Here is a 20,576-nt window from a genome sequence, read left to right on the forward strand (position 1 = left end):
CCTATGTGACTTCACTTTCTGTACCAGTCTGCCATGAGGGAACTTATCAAAGGCCTTGACAACACCCACTGCCCTATCCTCATCAATCATCTTTGTCACTTCCTCGAAAAACTCGATCATTTTGAAAGACATGACCTCCCCTTTTGCTAATATGTCCACTTGCTTCCAAATGGGAGTAAATTCTGTCTTGAAGAATCCTCTCCAATAATTTCCCTAACACTGACGTATGGCTCAACAGACTGTAATTTCCTTGATTATTCTTGCTACCCTTCTTAAACAAGGGAACAACATTGGCTATTCTCCAGTCCTCTGGGACCTCGCCTGTAGCCAGGGAGAACACAAAGATTTCTGTTAAGGCCCCAGCCATTTCCACTCTTGCCTCCCTCAGTATTCTGGGTAGATCCCATCAGGCCCTGGGGATTATCTACCTTAATGATTTTAAAGATGCCCAACGCCTCCTCGTTTTGTATCTCAATGTGACAAAGACTATCTACACATCCTTCCCCTGACTCAACATCCACCAAGTCCTTTTCTTTGGTGAATATTGTACCTTGCCCATTTCCTCTGGCTCCACGCATAGCTTCCCTCCCCTGTCCTTGAGTGGTTCAACTCTTTCCCTGTCTACCCTCTTGCTCGTTATAGATGTATAAAAAGCCTTGGGATTTTCCTTAATCCTGTTTGCCAATGATTTTGTGTGACCCTTTTTAGCCCTCCTGACTCCTTGCTTAGTTCCTTCCTACTTTCCTTGTATTCCTCACAGGCTTCGTCTGCTCCCAGCTTTCTAGTCCTTACAATTGCTTCCATTTTCTTTTGAACTAGGCTCACAATGTCCCTCTTTATCCAATGTTACTGAAACTTACCGGGCGGAATTCTCCGCTCCCGGGAAAAATCGGGAGGGCCGTCGTGAACTCGGCCGAGTTTCACGACGGCCTCGGAGGCCGCTCCTCGCCCCTATTCTCCGCTCCCGGCGGGGCTAGGAGCGGCGCTCCGTAACTCTCGGCCGCGGGGACGTCGCTCCGAGAATGACGCGGCCGGTGCGCCTAATGACGTCAGCCGCGCATGCGCAGGTTGGCCGGTTCCAACCCGCGCATGCGCGGCTGACGTCATGACGCTGACGGCACAAATCCGCGCATGCGCGGTGGCCGTCTTTCCCCTTGCAGGGCGGCGGAGGGGAAATAATGCGTCCGATTTGGATGCCGGCCCGACGATCGGTGGGCACCGATCGCGGGCCTGTCCCCTCCCGAGCACAGTCGTGGTGCTCTTTCCTTTCTAGGCCACCTACAATCCCCAAACGGGCTTCTCATTCCCATTTCACAACGGCAGCGACCAGGTGTGTTTGCCACCGTCGTGAAAAATGGCGAGCGCCGATTCTTCCAAGCCGGGGGGGGGGGGGGGGGGGAAATCGCGGGGGGCGCGAGGGGGGCGTGAATTTTGTCGGGGGGCCCTCCCGCGATTCTCCCACACCGCGTGGGGAGCGGAGAATCGCGCCCACCATACTTATCCTCCTTCCTCACAGACACATGCCAGTCCTGAATTCCTATCAACTGACATTTGAAAGCCTCCCACATGCCAGATGTTTATTTACCCTCAAACATCCGCCCCCAATCTAGATTCTTTCATTCCTGCCTAATATTGTTAATATTGCCCATCCCCCAATTTAGCACCTGCCCCAGAGAACAACTCTTATCTTTATCCAACAGTACCTTAAAACTTATTGAATTATGATCACTGTTCCCGAAATGATCCCTTACTGAAATGTCGACCACCTGGCCAGGCTTATTTCCCAATACCAGGTCCAGGACGGCCCCATCCCTATTTTGACTATCTACATACTGTTTTGAGAAGCACTCCTCCATGGATGCTCCTTACAAACTCTGCCCCATCCAAAAACCCCAGCATTAAGTGACTCCCAGTCAATATCGGGAAAGTTAACATCACAACAACCCTGTTGCTTTTACACTTTCCGAAATCTTATTACATATCTGATCCCCTATCTCCTGCTGGCTGTTGGGAGGTCTGTAGTAAACCCCCAGCATTGTGACTGCACCCCTCCTATTCCTGAGCTCAACCCATATTGTCTCGCTGCATGAGCCCTCCGAGGTCCTCCTGCAGTACAGCTGTGATATTCTCCTTAACCAGTAGTGCAACTCCCCCACCCCTTTTACACCCCCTCTATCTCGCCTGAAACATATAAATCCTAGGATGTTTAGCTACTGATCCTGTCCCTCCCGCAACCGAGTCTCTGTGGTGGCAAAAGCATCATAGTTCCAAGTACTAATCCAAGCTCTAAGTTCATCTGCCTTACCTGTTACGCTTCTCGCATTGCAACAAATGCACTTCAGACCACCAATCCCGCTGTGTTCAGCAACATCTCCCTGCCTGCTCTTCCTCCGAGTCTTACTGGCCCTATTCTCTAGTTCCCGCTCACTTATATCACATTCTGACCTATTGCTCCGGTTCTCACCGCCGTCCGCCACACTAGTTGAAAGCTAGTGTGATACTAGCAAACCTCGCGACCAGGAGATTTATGTCCCTCCAGTTTAGATGCAACCCGTCCTTGTACAGGTCTCACCTGCCCCAGTGGAGATCCCAATGGTCCAAATATCTGAAACCCTCCCTCATACATCAGGGGAGAAATGTTCTAATCCCGCGGCAGAGTGTCCACGCTGTCGTAAACGCCGCCACGTTTTACGACGGTGTGAACGTGCCGACCCGACGACTAATTCTGGCCCGCAAAAGGGGCCAGCATGGCACTGGAGCAGTTCATACCGCTCCAGCTGCTGATCTTGGCACAAACTGGGTGCCGCGGATCTGTGCAGTGGCTTCCTTCAACGCTCCGGCCCCGACACGACATGGCGAAGGAATACAGGGGCAGGCGCAGAAGAAACAAGGCCCCCAGCCAGAGAGGCCAGCCCACAGATTGGTGGGCTCCAAACGTGGGCCAGGCCACTTCGGAGGCTCCCCCCCCCCCCCCACCGAGGATGGACCCCCCCCCCCCCATGGCTGTCCCCCGACCCTTCCACACCGAGGTCCCGCCGGCTGAGAGCAGGTGTGAACGGTGTCGGCGGGACTCGGCGGTTTTAATACGGCCGCCCGACCCATCACGCGTAGAGCAGCCCCCAACCACCGCCGCGCAAACCATACCGCCGGAGAATCACGTGCCGATGCACGGCGTGGCGCGATTCGCGCCAGTCGCTGGGAATCTCCGGCCCGGCCCCGGGCTGAGAATCCCTCCCCAGCTGTTTAGCTACGTGCTTAGCTGTACCATTTTCCTATTTCTAGCCTCACAGGCATGTGGCACAGGGAGTAATTCTGAGATTACAATCATAGTGGTCCTGTTTTTTAACTTTCTACCTAACTCCCGTTGCAGGACCTCGACACTCTTCCTGCCTCTGTCATTAGTCTCAATATGTACTCCTCCCCCTTCAGAATGCCCCCTCCCTGTTCGGAGACATCTTGGACCCTGGCACCAGGGAGGCAACACACCATCCTGGAGTGTCTTTCACGTCCACAGAAGCATCTATCAGTGTCCCTGACTCTAGAGTCTCCTATAACTTTTGCACTTCTTCACTTTGTCCCTCCCAGCTGGACAACAGAGCCAACCATGGTGCCATTGTTCTGGCTGCTGCTGCTGTTTTCTCCTGATAGACCACCACCACCCCCCCCCCCCCCCCCCTCAACAGTATCCAAAACTGTATACCTGTTCGAGAGGTGGACAGTCACAGGTGATTCCTGCACTGACTGCCTGTCCTTTCTAGTGATCACCCATCTTTCTTCCTGCACTTGGGTGTAACCACATCTCTAAAACTCCTGTCTATGATGCTTTCTGCCACCTGCATGCTCCTAAGTGTATCCAAAGGCTACTCTAACTTATCCATGCATTCAATGAGGAGCTGCAATTGGGTGCATTTCCTGCAGATGTAGTTGTTGGGAATGTTGGATGATTTACGGACCCCCCACATCTCACAAGTGAAGCACTTTACCCCTCTAACTGTCATTTCTGGAACTAATTAATACATTAATTTAAAAATAAGTACTTATTAAATTAAAATAAGTTGCAGTTAAATGCTTCCTCGGACTAGATCTCTCCGATAAATGTAAAGTGCTAAATACAGTCATCCCCTGCCTCTGGTTTAGATACCCCACTATTTATGATTAAGTAATTAATTAATTAGGTTAAATAAGTTTAACAATGTTTTATTTTCAAATTGAGTGCAGTTTCCTGACCAGTCAATCAGGTCACAGCTTTCCTGCGATGTCACTTCAGTTTTTTCACCTGAGAGCAGTTACTCTGTTTACTCACCGGCTGGACTCTGCCCTTCAACTCTGCTCCCAGTCAGCTGGATTCTTTGTAAACCCCAGCTCCCCTCACACTCTTCAAAGAAATGTAGAAAATGAAAGGAGCACCTTGCTCCGTCCTCACCGAACTCACTCAGTCATCAAACATCCCAATTTAGCACTCTAATGCACCCCAAAGTCAGCACTCCAGTGCCAACAACATCAAAACTGCAAGATGGCTCACTTTTATACTGTCTGACTCCAGCCTCTGAAAACCGGTCTAAGCCAGTTATTTAATTAACAAATTGCAGCTTCAAGCAGAGCCTGAGTGAACTCTGTTTAAAGCTGGTTTAAAACGCACCTTCTTCCACAAGCAGCAACATTTAAGTTAATTTACTAAATAAAGAAAGACTCAACTTCAGATAGGAATGAACCCTTAATTGACCCTTAATTTCCCTCAAAAACTCCCACTTTAGCACTCTAATGCAGCCCGAAGTCAGCACCCCAGTGCAAACCTTGTGAACCTTCTCTGGACCCTTTCCAAGGCCGGCACATCCTTCCTTAGATCCGGGGACTAAAACTACTCACAATCTTCCAAATGGGGTCACGACCAGAGCCTTACACAGCTTCAACAGTACATTCCTGCTCTTGTATTCGAGCCCGCTCGACGTCTAAACTAACATTGCATTTGCCTTTCTAGCTGCCAACTGAACCCGCATGTTAACCTTAAAAGAAGCTTAAACAAAGACTCCTAAGTCCTTTTGTGCTTCTGATTTCCGAAGCCTTTTCCCATTTAGAAAATAGTCTGTGACTCTATTCTTCCTATCAAAGTGCACAACCTCACAATTTTCTACATTGTATTCCATCTGCCACCTCTTTGCCCACTCTCCTCGCCTATCCAGGTCCTTCTGCTGGCCGCCTGCTGCCTCAACATAACCTGTCCCTCTACATATCTTTGCATCACCTGCAAACATAGCAACAATGCCCTCCGCCCCTTCTTCCAGGTCATTAATGTATATCGAGAATAGCTGTGATCCCAACACTGACCCCTGAGAACACCATGAGTCACCGGCTGGCATCGTGAAAAGGACCCCTTTTCCCCACTCTCTGCCTTTTGCCTGTCAGCTAATCTGCTATCCATCCCAGTACCATGCCCCTAACACCATGGTCTCTTATCTTATTCATCAGCCTCCTATACGGCACATTGTCAAAGGCCTTCTGGAAATCCAAATAGATCATGTCCACTGGTTCTCCCTTGTCTAACTTCCTTTTTAACTTCTCAAAGAATTTTATCAGATTTGTCAGGCATGACCTCCCCTGGACGAATCCGTGCTGACTCAGTCCTATTTTACCATGCACTTCTAAGTACTCCACAATCTATCCTTAATAATAGACTCTAAAATCTGACCAACAACCAAAGTCAGAATAATCGACCTGTAATTTCCTGTCTTCCCTTCCCTCCCTTCTTAAACAGGGGTGTTACATTAGCCATTTTCCAATCTTCTGGGACCCTTCCTGCCTCCAGTGATTCCTGAAAGATCATCACCAATGCCTTCACAATCTCCTCATCTATCTCCTTCAGAACTCTGGGATGTAGTCCATCCAGTCCAGGTGATTTATCCACCTTCAGGCCTTTCAGTTCCCTCAGCACCTTTTCATTAGTGACGACCACTACACTCATCTCTGACCCCTGAGTCTTTTAAAGTTCTAGGGCTGGATTCTCTGCAGGCGGGATGCTCCATTTTGCCGGCAGCTCGGGGGTTTCCCGACGGCATGGGGCTGCCCCACAATCGGAAACCCCATTGATCGACCGGTGTAACAGAGCATCCCACTGGCAGGGTAAAACAGAAATGTGGTGCGGCGGGCGGAGAATCCAGCCCCTGTTATGCCACTGGTGTCATCCACTGTGAAGACTTATGCAAAGTAACTATTCAGTTCCTCTACCATTTCTTTGTTCCCTATTACTACTTCTCCAGCCTCATTTTCCAGTGGTCCAATGTCCATTCATGCCTCTCTCTTACCTTTTATATATTGAAACAAACTCTTGCAATCTTCTTTTATATTACTAGCTAGCTTACACTCATATTTCATCTTCTCCACCCTTATTATTTTGTTAGTTGTTCTCTGCTTGCTTTTAAAGGCTTCCCACTAATCCTCGCCACATTGTATGCTTTTTCCTTTGCTTTTATGCTGACCTTCACTTTCCTTGCCAGTCATGGTTGCCTTGCCCTCCCTTTTGCATGTTTCCTCCTCCTTGGGATGAATTTCGGTTGTGCCTCCGGAACATCCCCAAATAACTCCTGCTATTGCTGTTCCACTGTCTTGCCCAATAGGTTCCCATTCCCATAGGGTCCCAGGTTCGATGCCGGCTTGGGTCACTGTCTGTGCAGAGTCTGCACATCCTCCCCGTGTGTTCGTGGATTTCCTCCGGGTGCTCCGGTTTCCTCCCACAGTCCAAAGATGTGCAGGTTGGGTGGATTGGCCATTCTAAATTGCCCTTAGTGTTGGGTGAGGTTACTGGGTTATGGGGATAGGATGGAGGTGTGGACCTTTCCAAGAGCCGGTGCAGATGCGAATGGCCGAATGGCCTCCTTCTGCACTGTAAATTCTATGATACTGTGATCTGATTGCAGCTTCTCCCTCTCAAACTGCAGGGTGAATTCTATCATATTGTTCTCACTGTCGCCTTAGAGTTCCTCCACCATAAGTTCCCGAATCAAGTCTGCCTCATTACCAAATCCAGAATTGCTTGTTTCCTAGTGGACTCTACCACAAGCTGCTCCAAAAAACCATCTCATAGACATTCCAGAAATTCCTTTTCTTGGGATTCGCGACCGACCTGATTTCCCCAGTCCATCTGCATATTGATGTCCCCATGATTATTTTAATGTTGCCTTTTTTACATGCCTTTTCTATTTCCTGATTTATGTTTTCTGCCCCACAGCCTGACTACTGCTGGGGGGCCTGTATATAACTCCCATCAGGGCATTTTTACCGTTGCGATTCCTCAACTCTACCCACACGAATTCTATGACTTCCGACCGTAGATCGCTACTTCCTATCAATTTTAATTAATTTCTTATTAACAATGCACCTCGGCCCTCGCTGCCCATCTGCCTGTCCTTTCAATAGGACACTTATCCTTGGATATTTAGATCCCAGCTGTGGTCCGCATGGGGGTGCAATGGTTAGCACTGCTGCCTCATGGTGCCGAGGAGCTAGGGAATTTGCACATTCTCCCTGTGCCTGCGTGGGTCTCACCTCATGACCCAAAGATGTACAGGGTAGGTGGACCTTTAATTGGAAAAAAAGGATTGGGTACTTTAAATTTAAAAAAATTTGCAGCCCTGATCCCCTTGCAGCCATGTCTGTGTGATGCCCACACCATTGTTCCAACCAATTTTAATGTACGCAACACGCTCATTGGCCTTGTTTCGTACACTGTGAGCATTTAGGTACAACACCCTCAGTCCATCGTTGTCCGCCCTCCTTTTTTGTTATGTCTGAAGTTGGATTCCTGCTACCTTCTACACTCTCTTGCTCTCTTAAATATTCTGGAAACTTTACAAAGCTCTCCTAAGCCCTCGGCTCCTTTAGCTCATTTGAAGTCCGCATCATAAATCTGCACTCTAACCTTCCCCTTTAACTTTGATTTTCTCATTTTCCATGCAATTGAACCCTCCCCCCCACTATGTATCACCCCTGAGGGTGGAGGACAGGTGTGAGGTGTGCGCGGAGGGGGGGACCGGCAAACCCTGTGCATATGTTTTGGGCATGACTGATGTTGAGGAAGTTTTGAAAGGGATTGTCAGACATAATTTCAAAGATTTTGGAGTAGAGGTAGCTCCGAGCCCGGAGGTGGTGATATTTGGAGTGTCGGATGATTCAGGAGTGCAGGTGAGGAGAGAGACCGGCATGTTGACCTTTGCCTCCCTGATAGCCCAGAGACGGATTCTGTTGTGTTGGCGGGTCTCGGAGTCACCGAAGGCTGGGATATGGGTGAGCGATTTGGCAGAGCTCCTGCATTTGGTAAAGATCAAGTTCACCATTTGAGGGGCGAAGGAGGGGTTCACCTCCACATAATCACACCAGTAGTGTGCCCCTACACATAATCATCTCAGTACAGTGACCCTCCACATAATCACACCAGTACAGTGTCCCTACACATAATCACCTCAGTACAGTGCCCCTACACATAATCACCTCAGTATGGTGCCCCTCCACATAATCACACCAGTACAGTGCCCCTACACATAATCACCTCAGTACGGTGACCCTCTACATAATCACCTCTCTGCATTGACCCTCCACATAATGCACTGCAATACATTGACACTCCACATAATGCACTACAATAGTGACCCTACATATAATCACCTCAGTAGAGACCCTGCACACAATCACCTCAGTACATTGACCCTCCACATAATGCACTACAACACAGTGACCCTACATATAATCACCTCAGTACATTGATTCTCCACATAATGCACTACAATACATTGAAACTTCACATAATCACCTCAGTACAGTGACCCTCCACATAATGCACGACAATACAGTGACCCTGCACATAATCACCTCAGTACAGTGACCTTACACAAAATCCACTCCAGGACAGAGACCCACCACATAATCATCTCTAGTTCACTGACCCTCCGTACAATCATTTCAATAGAGTAACCCGCCACATAATGCTGCTCCAGTACAGTGACCCGCCACATAATCTCCCCAATAGAGTGACTAGCCACATAATCACCTCAGTTCACTGATGCTCCACGTAATCCACCTCAGTAGTGACCCTCCGTAAAATCTGCTCCTGTGCAGTGACCGCCACAAAATCTCCTTTGTACAGTGACCTTTCACATAATCCACCTCTAGCTTTGTGACCCATCGCATAATCACATCAATATAGTGACCTTCCAGATAATCCACCTCCAGTATAGTGACCCTCCACAAAAACCAATCCAGTTTAGAACTGTCAAATTATTCATCCTAATACAGAGACAGTTAATGAATTCCAGTATAGATTTAGCACATATTCCAACACAGTACATGAACCCTGTAAAGATACTCCAAGTAATACATCCACGGACAGGGACACTCTAAATGACCAAGCCCACCTTTAATTACTCTCAGTATAGAGATGCTGCAAATATTTATCCCCTTACAGCGGCATTTTAAATGATTAATTTTAATAAGAATCCACCACATAATTTCCTCAGTACTGTGACCCTCCAGCAAATAGCATAATGTTTAATTCTACAGGGTGCTGGTGCTACAGAGAACTAAACTTGGTAATTTAATGAGTGAGGAATCTTACGTCTTTTAAGTATTAATTTATTTCAGAAATTTTCTTTAGCTATATACTTTGTGAATAGGTGGCGAATAGGACTTGGTAATTGCTGATAACATGGGTGACTCAGGTTGTTGGAATTTCTGCTCACCTGATTTCCCCAAGGTGTTGGGATCTAAGCCCTTCACCTTGGAGACCTTGGGCTGGATTCCCTCTCTCCCCGCCAGGTGGGAGAATCGCCGGGGTTCGGCGTGAATCCCGCCCCCGCCATCCTCTTAATTCTCCTGCCCCCCAAAAATTGCCCCGGCGTGAGTCGTGCCGCCCGCCTCGGAGAATGGCGGAGTCCGGAGCGACTCAATGGGCCCCGGGGCTGACCAAATTCTCAGGCCCGCATTGTGCCCACACTGGGGATTGGGCCGGGGATGCACTACCCATGAGAGGTGGGGTGTGAGGGGTTCCCAAGGACCCCTTTATATGTGAGTTGCAGCTTTAGGGGGTCCAGGGGTCATGTCGGAGGCATCGAGGGATTCTGGCGCAATAAAAAATGACGTCCCCAACTCCTCCTGCTCTGAGGAGTTCTGGCGAGTAGAGTTCCTCAGTACAGGCAACGGGACTAAGTGTGGCCTTGATGGGACATTCTCCACTGACACCCCAGATTGCAACAGAGTCCAGTTCAATAGTGGGTCTTTGGAGAAGCTGGGCTCGCTCCCCTTACAGCAAAAAGGGCTGAGGAGAGATTTGACAGAGGTATACAAAATTATGGTAGGTTTACATAACGTAGACAAAGAAAAGCTGTTCCCATTAGCTGATGGCACTTTAGGGGACACTGATGTAAGGTTTGGGCAAGGTATACAGGACAGATGTAAGGGAAAACATTTTTACACAGAGAATGGTAATGAGCTTGGACTGTCTGGTTACAAGGATGGTGGAAGCAGAGCCAGTCAATGATTTCAGAAACCAATGGCCAACTCCAACAAGACAGCATATAACCAGCTCCCCTTGCCATCATCATCCTGGGGCTTACATAAATACTGTGTCCTCAAAACCAGGTTAGATGGGAATTCTATGGCAAGCAACTCACCTTTTGACTCCGAAAACATTTCCACCATCTGTAAAGGACAAGACATGAGCGTGATGGAATACTCTCCACTTGCCTGGATGAGTGCAGCTTCTACAACACTCAAGGCATTTGACGTCGCCCAGGACAAGTATCCCATCAACCACCTTAAACATTCACTTCATCCACCATTGACACACGGAGGAAGCAATGTACAGAATACACTGTAGCAACTCACCAAGGTTCCTGCGACAGTACTTTCCAAGGATAGCAAACACATGGGAACACTATCATCTGCAAGTTTCCCTCAAACAGCACACCATCCTGACTTGGAACTATGTTGCTATTCCTTCACTGTCACTGGACCAAAATCCTGGAACTGCTTCCCAAATAGCACTGCGGATGTATTTATACCACACGAACTACAGCAGTTAAGAAGGCAGTTCCTCACCATCTTCTTAAGGGCAATTAGAGATGGACACTAAATGGTGGTCTTGCCAGTGATGTATGTATCCTATGAATGTATAAAAAAAACCCTATCACGGCCCATTAACATCTTCAAAACGTAGATCTAATCATGGCTTTACCTTCTATATTCCAAGGATTATAGGGCTGAATTCCTCTCACAGTCCAAAGTTGTGCAGGTGAGGTGGATTGGTCATACTAAATTGCCCTAAAAGGTTAAGTGGGGTTACTGGATTGTGTGGACTTGGGTGGGATACTCTTTCCAAGGGCCAGTGGAGACTTGATGGGCTGAATGGCCTCTTTCTGCAGTGTAAATTCTATGATTCTATGGAGTTTGGGCTAGTTTCCACGGGCAAGGCAGTGGGGCAGCTGCAGAGGGCCAGAGGGGAGGGCAGTGTATGAATATGGGGAAAAGACGAGTAGGACGTTGACCCATCAGTTGGGAAAGCAAGAGGCAGCAAGGAAGATCAGTAGAGTTTGAGATGATAACTGTAAATTGACGATGGACTCAGAGGGGGTGAATGGGATGTTCACGGCCTTTTATAGAGGCTCTACAAATCAGAGCCCCCGACTGGGGAGTTGAGGATTCCGTGGTTCCTGGATGGGTTGGAGTTTCCCAAGGTGGAAGAGGAGCTGGGCCAGTGGCTGGGGGCCCAAGTTGGGCTGAGAAAGGTGATGCAGGGTATGGGGCTATGCAAGCACGGAAGGCCCCAGGGCCAGACGGGCTCCTAGTAGAGAGTTTTATAAGAAGTCTGGGGTGGACCTGAGGTCACTGCTGGTGAGGGCCTATAGTGAAGCAAGAGAGATGGGGAAATTCCCTCCTATATTGTTGCAGGCTTCCAGATCCCTGATTTTGAAGAAGGATAAGGACCTGGAGCATACCTCCCAATATCATAATTGAATGTGGTTGCCAAGTTATTGCTGAAGGTGCTTGCATTGCGAATTGAGGACTGTGTGCCGGGGGTGATAGGCAAGGATCAAACGGGTTTTGTGAAGGGAAAGCAGTTGCTGGCGAATGTGAGGAGGTTACTCAATGTAATCATGATGCCTTTGGAGGGGCAGAAGGTGGAGGTAATGGTGGCAATGAACAAACCAAGTGATTTGGGGGTACTTTGGGCTACACTTTGCCTTGGCGAAAGAGTTGCTGGGAATGCAGCTTAGGACGTTGAGGGACAGGATAGGGTTTGAGCAGGGGGGCCGGGGGTGGGGTGCAGTGGCAAGCACAGGGTTTCAATGTATGCGGATGACCTGTTATTGTATATTTTGGACGCTGTGGGCAGCATTGGAGACATCCTGGGGTAATTTGGCTGGTTTTCGGGATACAAATTGAATATGGGAAAGAGCGAGGTGTTCGTGATTGAGGCCAGAGGGCAGGAAAGGAGACTTGGGGAGTTGCCGTTTAGGGTGGTGGGGGCGGGTTTCTGGTATTTGGGTATCCAGGTGGCACGGAGTTGGGCGCAGTTTCCTAAACTGACCTTGACTCGGCTGGTGGAGCAAATGAAGGTAGGCTCTAAGAGGTGGGATGTGCTGTCGCTGTCACAGGCAGGGGAGGTGCAGACAATAAAAATGACAGTGCTGCCTAGGTTTATGTTTGTATTTCAGAACCTCCAAATCTTTGCTCCCAAGTAATTTTTTGGGAACGTCAATGGGCTGATCTCTGGTTTTGTGTCGGCGGGGAAGACCCCCCCGGGTGCGGCAGGCTTCCTTGGAGTGGGGGTGAGAGGGAGTGGTGGAGGGCTGGCATTGCCGAACATGATGAACTGTTATTGGGCGGTGAAAATTGCTATGGTGAGGCGGCCCGGTCGCACAGTGGTTAGCACTACTGCTTCACAGCACTAGGGTCCCAGGTTCAATTCTCGTCTTAGGTCACTGTCTGTGTGGAGTCTGCACGTTCTAACCCCTGTCTGCTTGAGTTTCCTCCGGGCGCTCCGGTTTCCTCCCACAAGTCCCGAAAGACGTGTTTGTTAAGTGAATTGTGTCATGTGAGAGTACCTTTAAGAAATGAGTGTTTAAGATATGTACCTTTAAGAAAGGGATGTTTATCAGTGATGTCAGAGTGTGGGTGGAGCTGGGCTGTCTGTCAGCTTTTTACTTTCGTTTTAGGTTGTTTGCTGCAGGGTGTGTTTTAGTTTCGTTTTCAGAGCTGGATAGCTGCAGTCACAACCAGAAGGTGCATGAGTCTCTCTCTCTGTAATATAAAGAATATAAATCGATCCTTTGGTGATTTAAAACTAATAACTGCTCTTAGTAGTGACTTTAACCTGATGTGATTCTGTTTAAAGGTTTTTTTCAATCTTATGCATGTTAAAAGGACAGCTTAAGGATTACTTAGTGTTGTGTTCTTTGGGGGTTACATTTAAATTGATGGTTGCTAAGATGTTCACTGTATGTTTTAAAAGGGTTAACTTGAGTTCATAGAATAAACAGTGTTTTGCTTTAAAAATTACTTTTCCATTTCTGCTGTACCACATCTGTAGAGTGGGCCGTGTGCTCCACATACCACAATCTAGTAAAAGTTGTGGGTCAGGTGAACTCCATGATACACTTTGGGGTTCTCTATGGCCCATAACATTTGGACATTCTGAGTTCTCCCTCAGTGTACCCGAACAGCTTCCGGAATGTGGCGACTAGGGGCTTTTCACAGTAACTTCATTGCAGTGTTAATGTAAGCCCACTTGTGACACTAATAAAGATTAATTTAAAAATGGGCCTGGGGGAGGGGTCGCTGTGTGGGTGGGTGAAGGTGGCATCATGTAGGGGTACGTGCTTTCGGGCGTTGTTGTTGTCGGCTTTATCATTCTCACCAGCCAGGTACTCCGTGAGCCCAGTGGTGGTGATGGCTCTAAGGGTGTGGGGGCAGTGGAGGCAGCATTTGGAGCTGGAGAGTGCCTTGGTGTGGGCGCCAATCTGTACTAACCATAGGTTTGCACCAGCGGGACTGAATGCGAGGCGAAGGTGGTTGCGGCAAACCTGGATTGAGCTTCGGTGACTTGTTTATAAGGAATAAATGTGAGAGGCTGGAGGCCCTGGAGGTAGTGTATGAGTTGTCCAGGGGAATGGCAAAAAGCAGGTTTGGGACTTTGTAAGAAGCGAGATGCCATCCTTTCCTGGGCTGATGCCCCTGGGGTTGCAGGACAAGGTGCTGTTCAACGAAAGGGAAAAGTGTTGGATGTCTATGAGGAGTTGATGGAACGGGAGGGAGACCTGTGGGGGATATTAAGTGGAAACGGGAGGAGGAGCTGGGAGGGGAGGTGGGGTCCGAGATGTGGGTGGAGGCCTTGTGGAGGGTGTACGCGTCCTCGGCATATGCAAGGTTAAGCCTCATCCAGTATAAGGTGATGCATAGGGCTCACATGATGGTGGTGAGTAGGTTCCTTGCGGGGGTGGGGGACAGGTGTGGGCAGTGCACAGGAGGGCCCGCAAAACCACACCCACATGTTCTGACTGAGGGGGCTGTGGCGGGGGTTTTCGGATGTGATATCCAAGGTGCTGTGAGTGGAGGTTGTTCTGAGTCCAGAGGAGGCAATATTTGGGGTGTCGAAAGACCCGGGAATCCAAAGGGCGAGAGAGGCCGATGTTTTGCCTTTGCCTCCCTGATAGCCTGGAGACGGATTTTGTTCGGGTTGTCGGACTCAGCCGCCAAAAGCGCAAGTGTGGGTGATTGACCTGAATTCCTGAGGCTAGATTAGGTCAAGTTCACTTTGCAAGTGCCAGCAGAGGGTTCACCGAGAGGTGGAAGCTATTTATCGATTTCTTTAAGGAGGATTGAAGGGTCAGCAATGAGTGGAGGGGACGTGTTGCGGGGTGGGGGGCGGGGGACGGAAGGGGGTTGAAATAGGGGAAGCGAGATGTGGTGGGGTGGCTAGTGTCAGGGGAACAGATGGGTTGTGGTTGTTCATTGAGTTCTTCTGATTTTCTGTGTGAAAATGCCTTGAATGAAGTATTTTCTAAAAAATAATATTTTTGAATATACTCCACTGATCTACTGTTGATTTATCTATTAGCAGATTTTCCCAGTTTGTTGTAAACAGTGTGTCTCATCTTATTGAAGTCAACTCTATCTAAATCTAGAAAATGTGAGGGGAATTTCAGTCCCATGTGAGAAGGTTTGCAGGCAGGGGTTTTGTCAAACTCCCCAGGTGGGCGATCTACCGGCCTCCTGATTGTCCTTGATTTGTCTTTTACATGGGGTGAGAAAGGCATATGCCCCCTCCCAATCCTTGCTTAAGTTGATGCCCTTATTGGCCACTTAAGGGCAGCTCCCGGCCTGGCTGGTGGGAGTTCGGGCCAGGGGAGAAGCCTGGCAGGTCACCTTGCTTGGGTCTCAGACAGGAAGGGTAGGGCGCCTCAACCAAGGCCCTCCTTTCCACATTGAACATGCCCTGAAGGTCTGCCCCTTGCAGGCGCTGCGTCCCATCCGGCTTCTCCAACTACCCCGTCTCTCTCACCCTTCCCCTTTGCCACTCACTTCCCCTCCCTACTGGGTATTCTGGACTCCATAATTTAGAATTTTGGGGACTGCTTGTATTCCCAGTCCTCTCTGCTTCCACTGGTGCTGCTGGGGCTACGGAGCTGCTGGTGGGAGTCAGGGGTGAAGCGTTAAATGGTTGTAGGGCTACTGTGATTGACACGGGTCATTTTCCACTGATTCATCAGGTGGTGAGGCGGGAAACCCCACCATCCAAATAATCTTGCCCTTAGTATCTGTTTGATGTTTCCCCCTTTCGAGCGCAGTGTTTGATTGCTATTCAATAAATGCTCACGGACCTTTAGGCTGTGAACTAAATCTGGCTCATTGCCCATTTTAAACCTAACAATGTCGTGCCTCTTTGCTGGTTCTCCGGCAGATTATTGTGGAAAGTTTCCCTGAATACAATCAAGAATTTTGCTGCCCTTCTGACATGTGCTAGTTTGCTTATCCCAATGTCTATGACAGTTAAAATTCCCCAATTCCATCACTCTGCCTTTGCTGCATGCTTGTCTAACCTCTGCACTTCTGCAATCTGTCATTTCAGAGCTGCTCCCAGGAGGCCAATACACAACTCTAGCCGCAGTCTGAAATTCTTTTATATTCCTTAATTCTGCGTATTCTCCACCGCCTGCTAGGTCTTTAAATGTCTTAGAACAATTTTTTTATATTGAAGGCATGAGATAACAGTAACATTGTCATTGTTGCATCCTCTCTTATCATTGAAACAATTGAATCCTTAATCGCTAAGGCATTCCTTGCGCTCTACCAGATTTCCTATTGTTCCTGTAGATGTAATAAACTGAAGTGAGGAAAACAATAATAAAAACAAATTAAATTGTCTGTACTGCCAAATGCACAGCATTTGGAACAAAATGGGGGAACTGGAGGCAAGAAAGCAGATATTGCAACATCTGCTACATGACTACAAGATGAACAGGGTTGACAATTAAATATTGCCGTTTGTAACACATTTTCTAAGAATAAGAAAAGACGTATTGAGAGAACTAGCTGTACCAATTAGAGATTACAATACGCCCTTTGTTTTCTACTGTTATTAAGATGTCAACAGAATAAATATAGACTGAAATGAAAGATACAGATGGATTGATCATATTATTAGTGAGGATACTTTATACAACAGCTAATAGTGGAAGGGAAATTAGGTAAAATATGGAACCAAATTTATGAAATGAATAAAACAAATTGAATAACAGATATGGGAGGTTTCAAAAACCCGCAAATAAATTGGCAAGAGGGACGGAAAGGGGTAAAGAGAATGGAGTTTTTACAATGTATGCAGGACTTATTTTTACCTCATAAATCAGAAGCCTAACAAGAGAGAAATTAATGCTCGATATAATGATGGGAAATGAACCAGAGCAGATAAGAAAAGCAGGTGCAGGGAAATGTGAGGGGACAAAGCAATCACGGCAGGATAAGGTTGAAAATAATCAATGCGGAAGATAGAAATAAAACTAAGGCAAAAGTAATAGATTTGGAACAAAGTCAATTTTGGTGGGGTGGGAAAAGAAAATAATGTTGACAGGCTAAGAGGCTGAACAGCAGTGGGAAATATTTAAAAAGGGAATCACAAGAATTCATGAGATATTTATTCCGTCACAAAATAAGAACAAACGAGCCATGAAATAAACACCAGGCACAAATAAAGTGATCCTAAAATTGAAACGAAAGAAAAAGGCATCCGTATGCTAAGTGCATGAACAATAAAGGAAAGAATGTCGAACAGGAATACAAAGTGGTTGAGAAGGAAGTTGACAAATAACTAGGAAAGCAAGGAAGGACAGCAAAACTAAATTAACCAGAAATTTATAAAGCAATAGTCAACTATTTTACACATTGTTAATAAAATAAAATCAGAATAGGGGTAAGCTCACGAAATGATGCACAAGATAAACTCAAAGGTAATGATACCAAAATGGAAGAAATATTCAATCATTACGTTGCCTCACTATTTACCTGGGAGGCTTAACAAGGCAGACATGTCATTAGACGAAGTGATTAAAAAAAATACAAAGGCCTTTTTTAAAATAAATTTAGAATACACAATTTCTAAATGGGGGGGAGCACGGTAGCATGGTGGTTAGCATAAATGCTTCACAGCTCCAGGGTCCCAGGTTCGATTCCGGCTGGGTCACTGTCTGTGTGGAGTCTGCACGTCCTCCCCGTGTGTGCGTGGGTTTCCTCCGGGTGCTCCGGTTTCCTCCCACAGTCCAAAGATGTGTGGGTTAGGTGGATTGGCCATGCTAAATTGCCCTAAAAAGTAAGGTTGGGGGGGGGGGGTTGTTGGGTTACGGGTATAGAGTGGATACATGGGTTTGAGTAGGGTGATCATGGCTCGGCACAACATCGAGGGCCGAAGGGCCTGTTCTGTGCTGTACTGTTCTATGTTCTAATTCATTTTTTCCTTTTAAGAGGCAATTTAGCGTGGCCAATCCACCTACCCTGCACATCTTTGGGTTGTGGGGGCGAAACCCATGCAAACACGGGGAGAATGTGCAAACTCCACATGGACAGTGACTCAGAGCTGCGATCGAACCTGGGACCTTGGTGCCATGAGGCAGCAGTGCTAACCACTGGATTGTAAAGGCCTTTCAAATAGACAGTGAGGAAATAAACCAGTCAAATTTGGGGCAGCACGGTAGCATAGTGGTTAGCATCAATGCTTCACAGCTCCAGCATCCCAGGTTCGGTTCCCAGCTGGGTCACTGTCTGTGCGGAGTCTGCACGTCCTCCCCGTGTGTGCGTGGGTTTCCTCCGGGTGCTCCGGTTTCCTCCCACAGTCCAAAGATGTGCGGGTTAGGTGGATTGGCCATGCTAAATTGCCCGTAGTGTCCTAAAAAGTAAGGTTAAGGGGAAGTTGTTGGGTTGCGGGTATAGGGTGGATATGTGAGTTTGAGTAGGGTGATCATTGCTCGGCACAACATCGAGGGCCGAAGGGCCTGTTCTGTGCTGTACTGTTCTAAAAAAAAAAAAAAAAAATGTCGATAGGATAAAACTCCAGGTCCAAATGGATTGCATCTGCACATGCTAAAAGTAAGGAGATTAAGAGCAGAGGCACTATTATATATTTACAAACAATTATTAGAAAGAGGAATACTGCCAGAGGATGGACAGATAGCTAATTATATTCCAATATTAAAAAGAGAGAAGTCCAGGAAACTTTGTATCTGCTGACTTAATGATGGTGTTGGCAAAGGTAATGGAATCCTTTCTCAAATATTCAACAGGAAAATGTCAAATAAGGCTACAGTATGGATAGAATGGATAGAAAGCAGACCAAGCAGGCCAGCAGCACGGTTCGATTCTCGTACCAGCCTCCCCGGTCAGGCGCCGGAATGTGGCGACTAGGGGCTTTTCACAGTAACTTCATTGAAGCCTACTCGTGACAATAAGCGATTTTCATTTCATTTTTTCAGAATGGGTTTCATGGGTGATCAAACCTAATGAATATTTGAAGTAACACAAACAGTAGCAGATGTAATAAATTTGAATTTCCCAAAGGTAATAAGGTACCACCTGATGGACTGATGGCTAAGGTGAGAGCACAGAGGGAGAGAGGACAAGCAGAAATGGAAAATAAGCTGGCTACAACACAGAAAACTGAGAATAGGGGTAAAAGATATTTACCCAGTCTGGCCGAAGGTGTGAAGCGATATTCCACTGGGATCGACGCTAGGACCACTGTTGTTCATCATTTACATATACGCCTTGGACTCAGGAATTGGAATTAAAATTCTAATTACTCGAATGACACCAAGTCGAAGAAGTTTGCGACAAAATGCAAGACTTTAAAAACGTGACGATTGGGCGTATCGATGCACTGAAGAAAAAAATGGTGAAAAAAAGATTTACAAAGATGATACCAGAACTGTAAGGTTAAACCAGTGATGGACAACCTAGGCTAATGAGTGGGTCACATGAGTGGTTCCCCTTCATCTCAGTGGGCAGCAAGATTCAAATGCGACTTGTTCATCAACTGTGACCCCATGAATAAGAATGAATTTAATGCACATCAAATATTTTGTAACAAGTTACATAAAATGCTTAATCATTTATATGTTATTAGAATGGACAACACTGTGGTCAGGTCACCTATGTCCTTCAGGGTTATAACCAAAATATTGATATTTTCCTTTCATGAGCATGGATAAAAACTCAGAATGTACAAACCATGATTAAACACAGCCAGACAATGCAATTTGCAAACTGCTGATCTGCAATTCATCCAGACAGCCTTAGAACAGGCTGATCAGATGCTAACGCCACATTATTTCAGAATGAACCATTGTTTACACATCCAGAGAACCTGCTTTGTTTGGCAAGTGCTGCGCAGACTTGCTGTCACCCAGCTCGGCAAAGGGCCAGAAGCATGGCGTGACGCAGACGTCACCTGACAGTTGGAAGTTCAAAACCCTGGGTCGGAGAATCGCCGGGGGCCGGCGTGAATCCTGCCCCCACCGTCCCCCGAAGTCTCCGAACGCTAAAAAGTCGGCGAGGTGTCAATCCTGCCGCCCGCCTCGGAGAATGGCGGGGGCCGGCGCGATGCTATGAACCCCAGGTCTGCCTGTATTCTCCCGGCCGGATGGGCCGAAGTGGTCACGTCGGCGTAAATCAAAACACCTATTTAACGGCGTCAGTGCTGATGGTTGATGCCGTTCAGCGTGGAGGTAGGTCACGGCGTGGGGGGTGGCCGCAGGAGAAGTGACGCCGTGGCCGCAGTCTGTGTGTGTGGGGGAGGGGAGTAGGGGGGAGAGGGATGGTGGGGGAGGGGGACGGGGAGTGAGGTGGGGGTGGGGGCGGGCTGGGGGTGAGCGCCGGGAAGGGGAGGAGAGAGCAAGTGCCGGGGAGGGGAGTTAGTGCCGGGGAGGGGGGTGAGTGCCGGGGAGGGGGTCAGTGCCGGGGAGGGGAAGAGAGAGTGAGTGCTAGGGAGGGGAGTGAGTGCAGGGGAGGGGGGAGAGAGCGAGTGCCGGGGAGGGGGGGAGAGAGCG

At 47.8% G+C, this 20,576-nt stretch overlaps 1 protein-coding gene across 2 annotated transcripts in view; it reads right to left on the reverse strand.

Annotated features, from left to right (window-relative positions):
* Window positions 1-20,576, reverse strand: part of LOC119971607 (excitatory amino acid transporter 2-like) — a 244,873-nt gene that overhangs the window by 176,268 nt on the left and 48,029 nt on the right. The window contains exon 2 of one of the 2 annotated variants that reach the window (XM_038807394.1): window positions 19,216-19,408. The exons of the other annotated variant lie outside the window; for it this stretch is intronic. Within the exon in view, the coding sequence (XP_038663322.1) occupies window positions 19,216-19,283 (68 nt within the window). The 5' untranslated portion in view covers window positions 19,284-19,408. The remainder of the gene's footprint in view (window positions 1-19,215; window positions 19,409-20,576) is intronic. 2 annotated transcript variants of the gene reach the window in all.

This window comes from Scyliorhinus canicula, chromosome 9 (genome assembly GCF_902713615.1).
Source record: "Scyliorhinus canicula chromosome 9, sScyCan1.1, whole genome shotgun sequence".
In the NCBI taxonomy this organism is placed as follows: domain Eukaryota; kingdom Metazoa; phylum Chordata; class Chondrichthyes; order Carcharhiniformes; family Scyliorhinidae; genus Scyliorhinus; species Scyliorhinus canicula.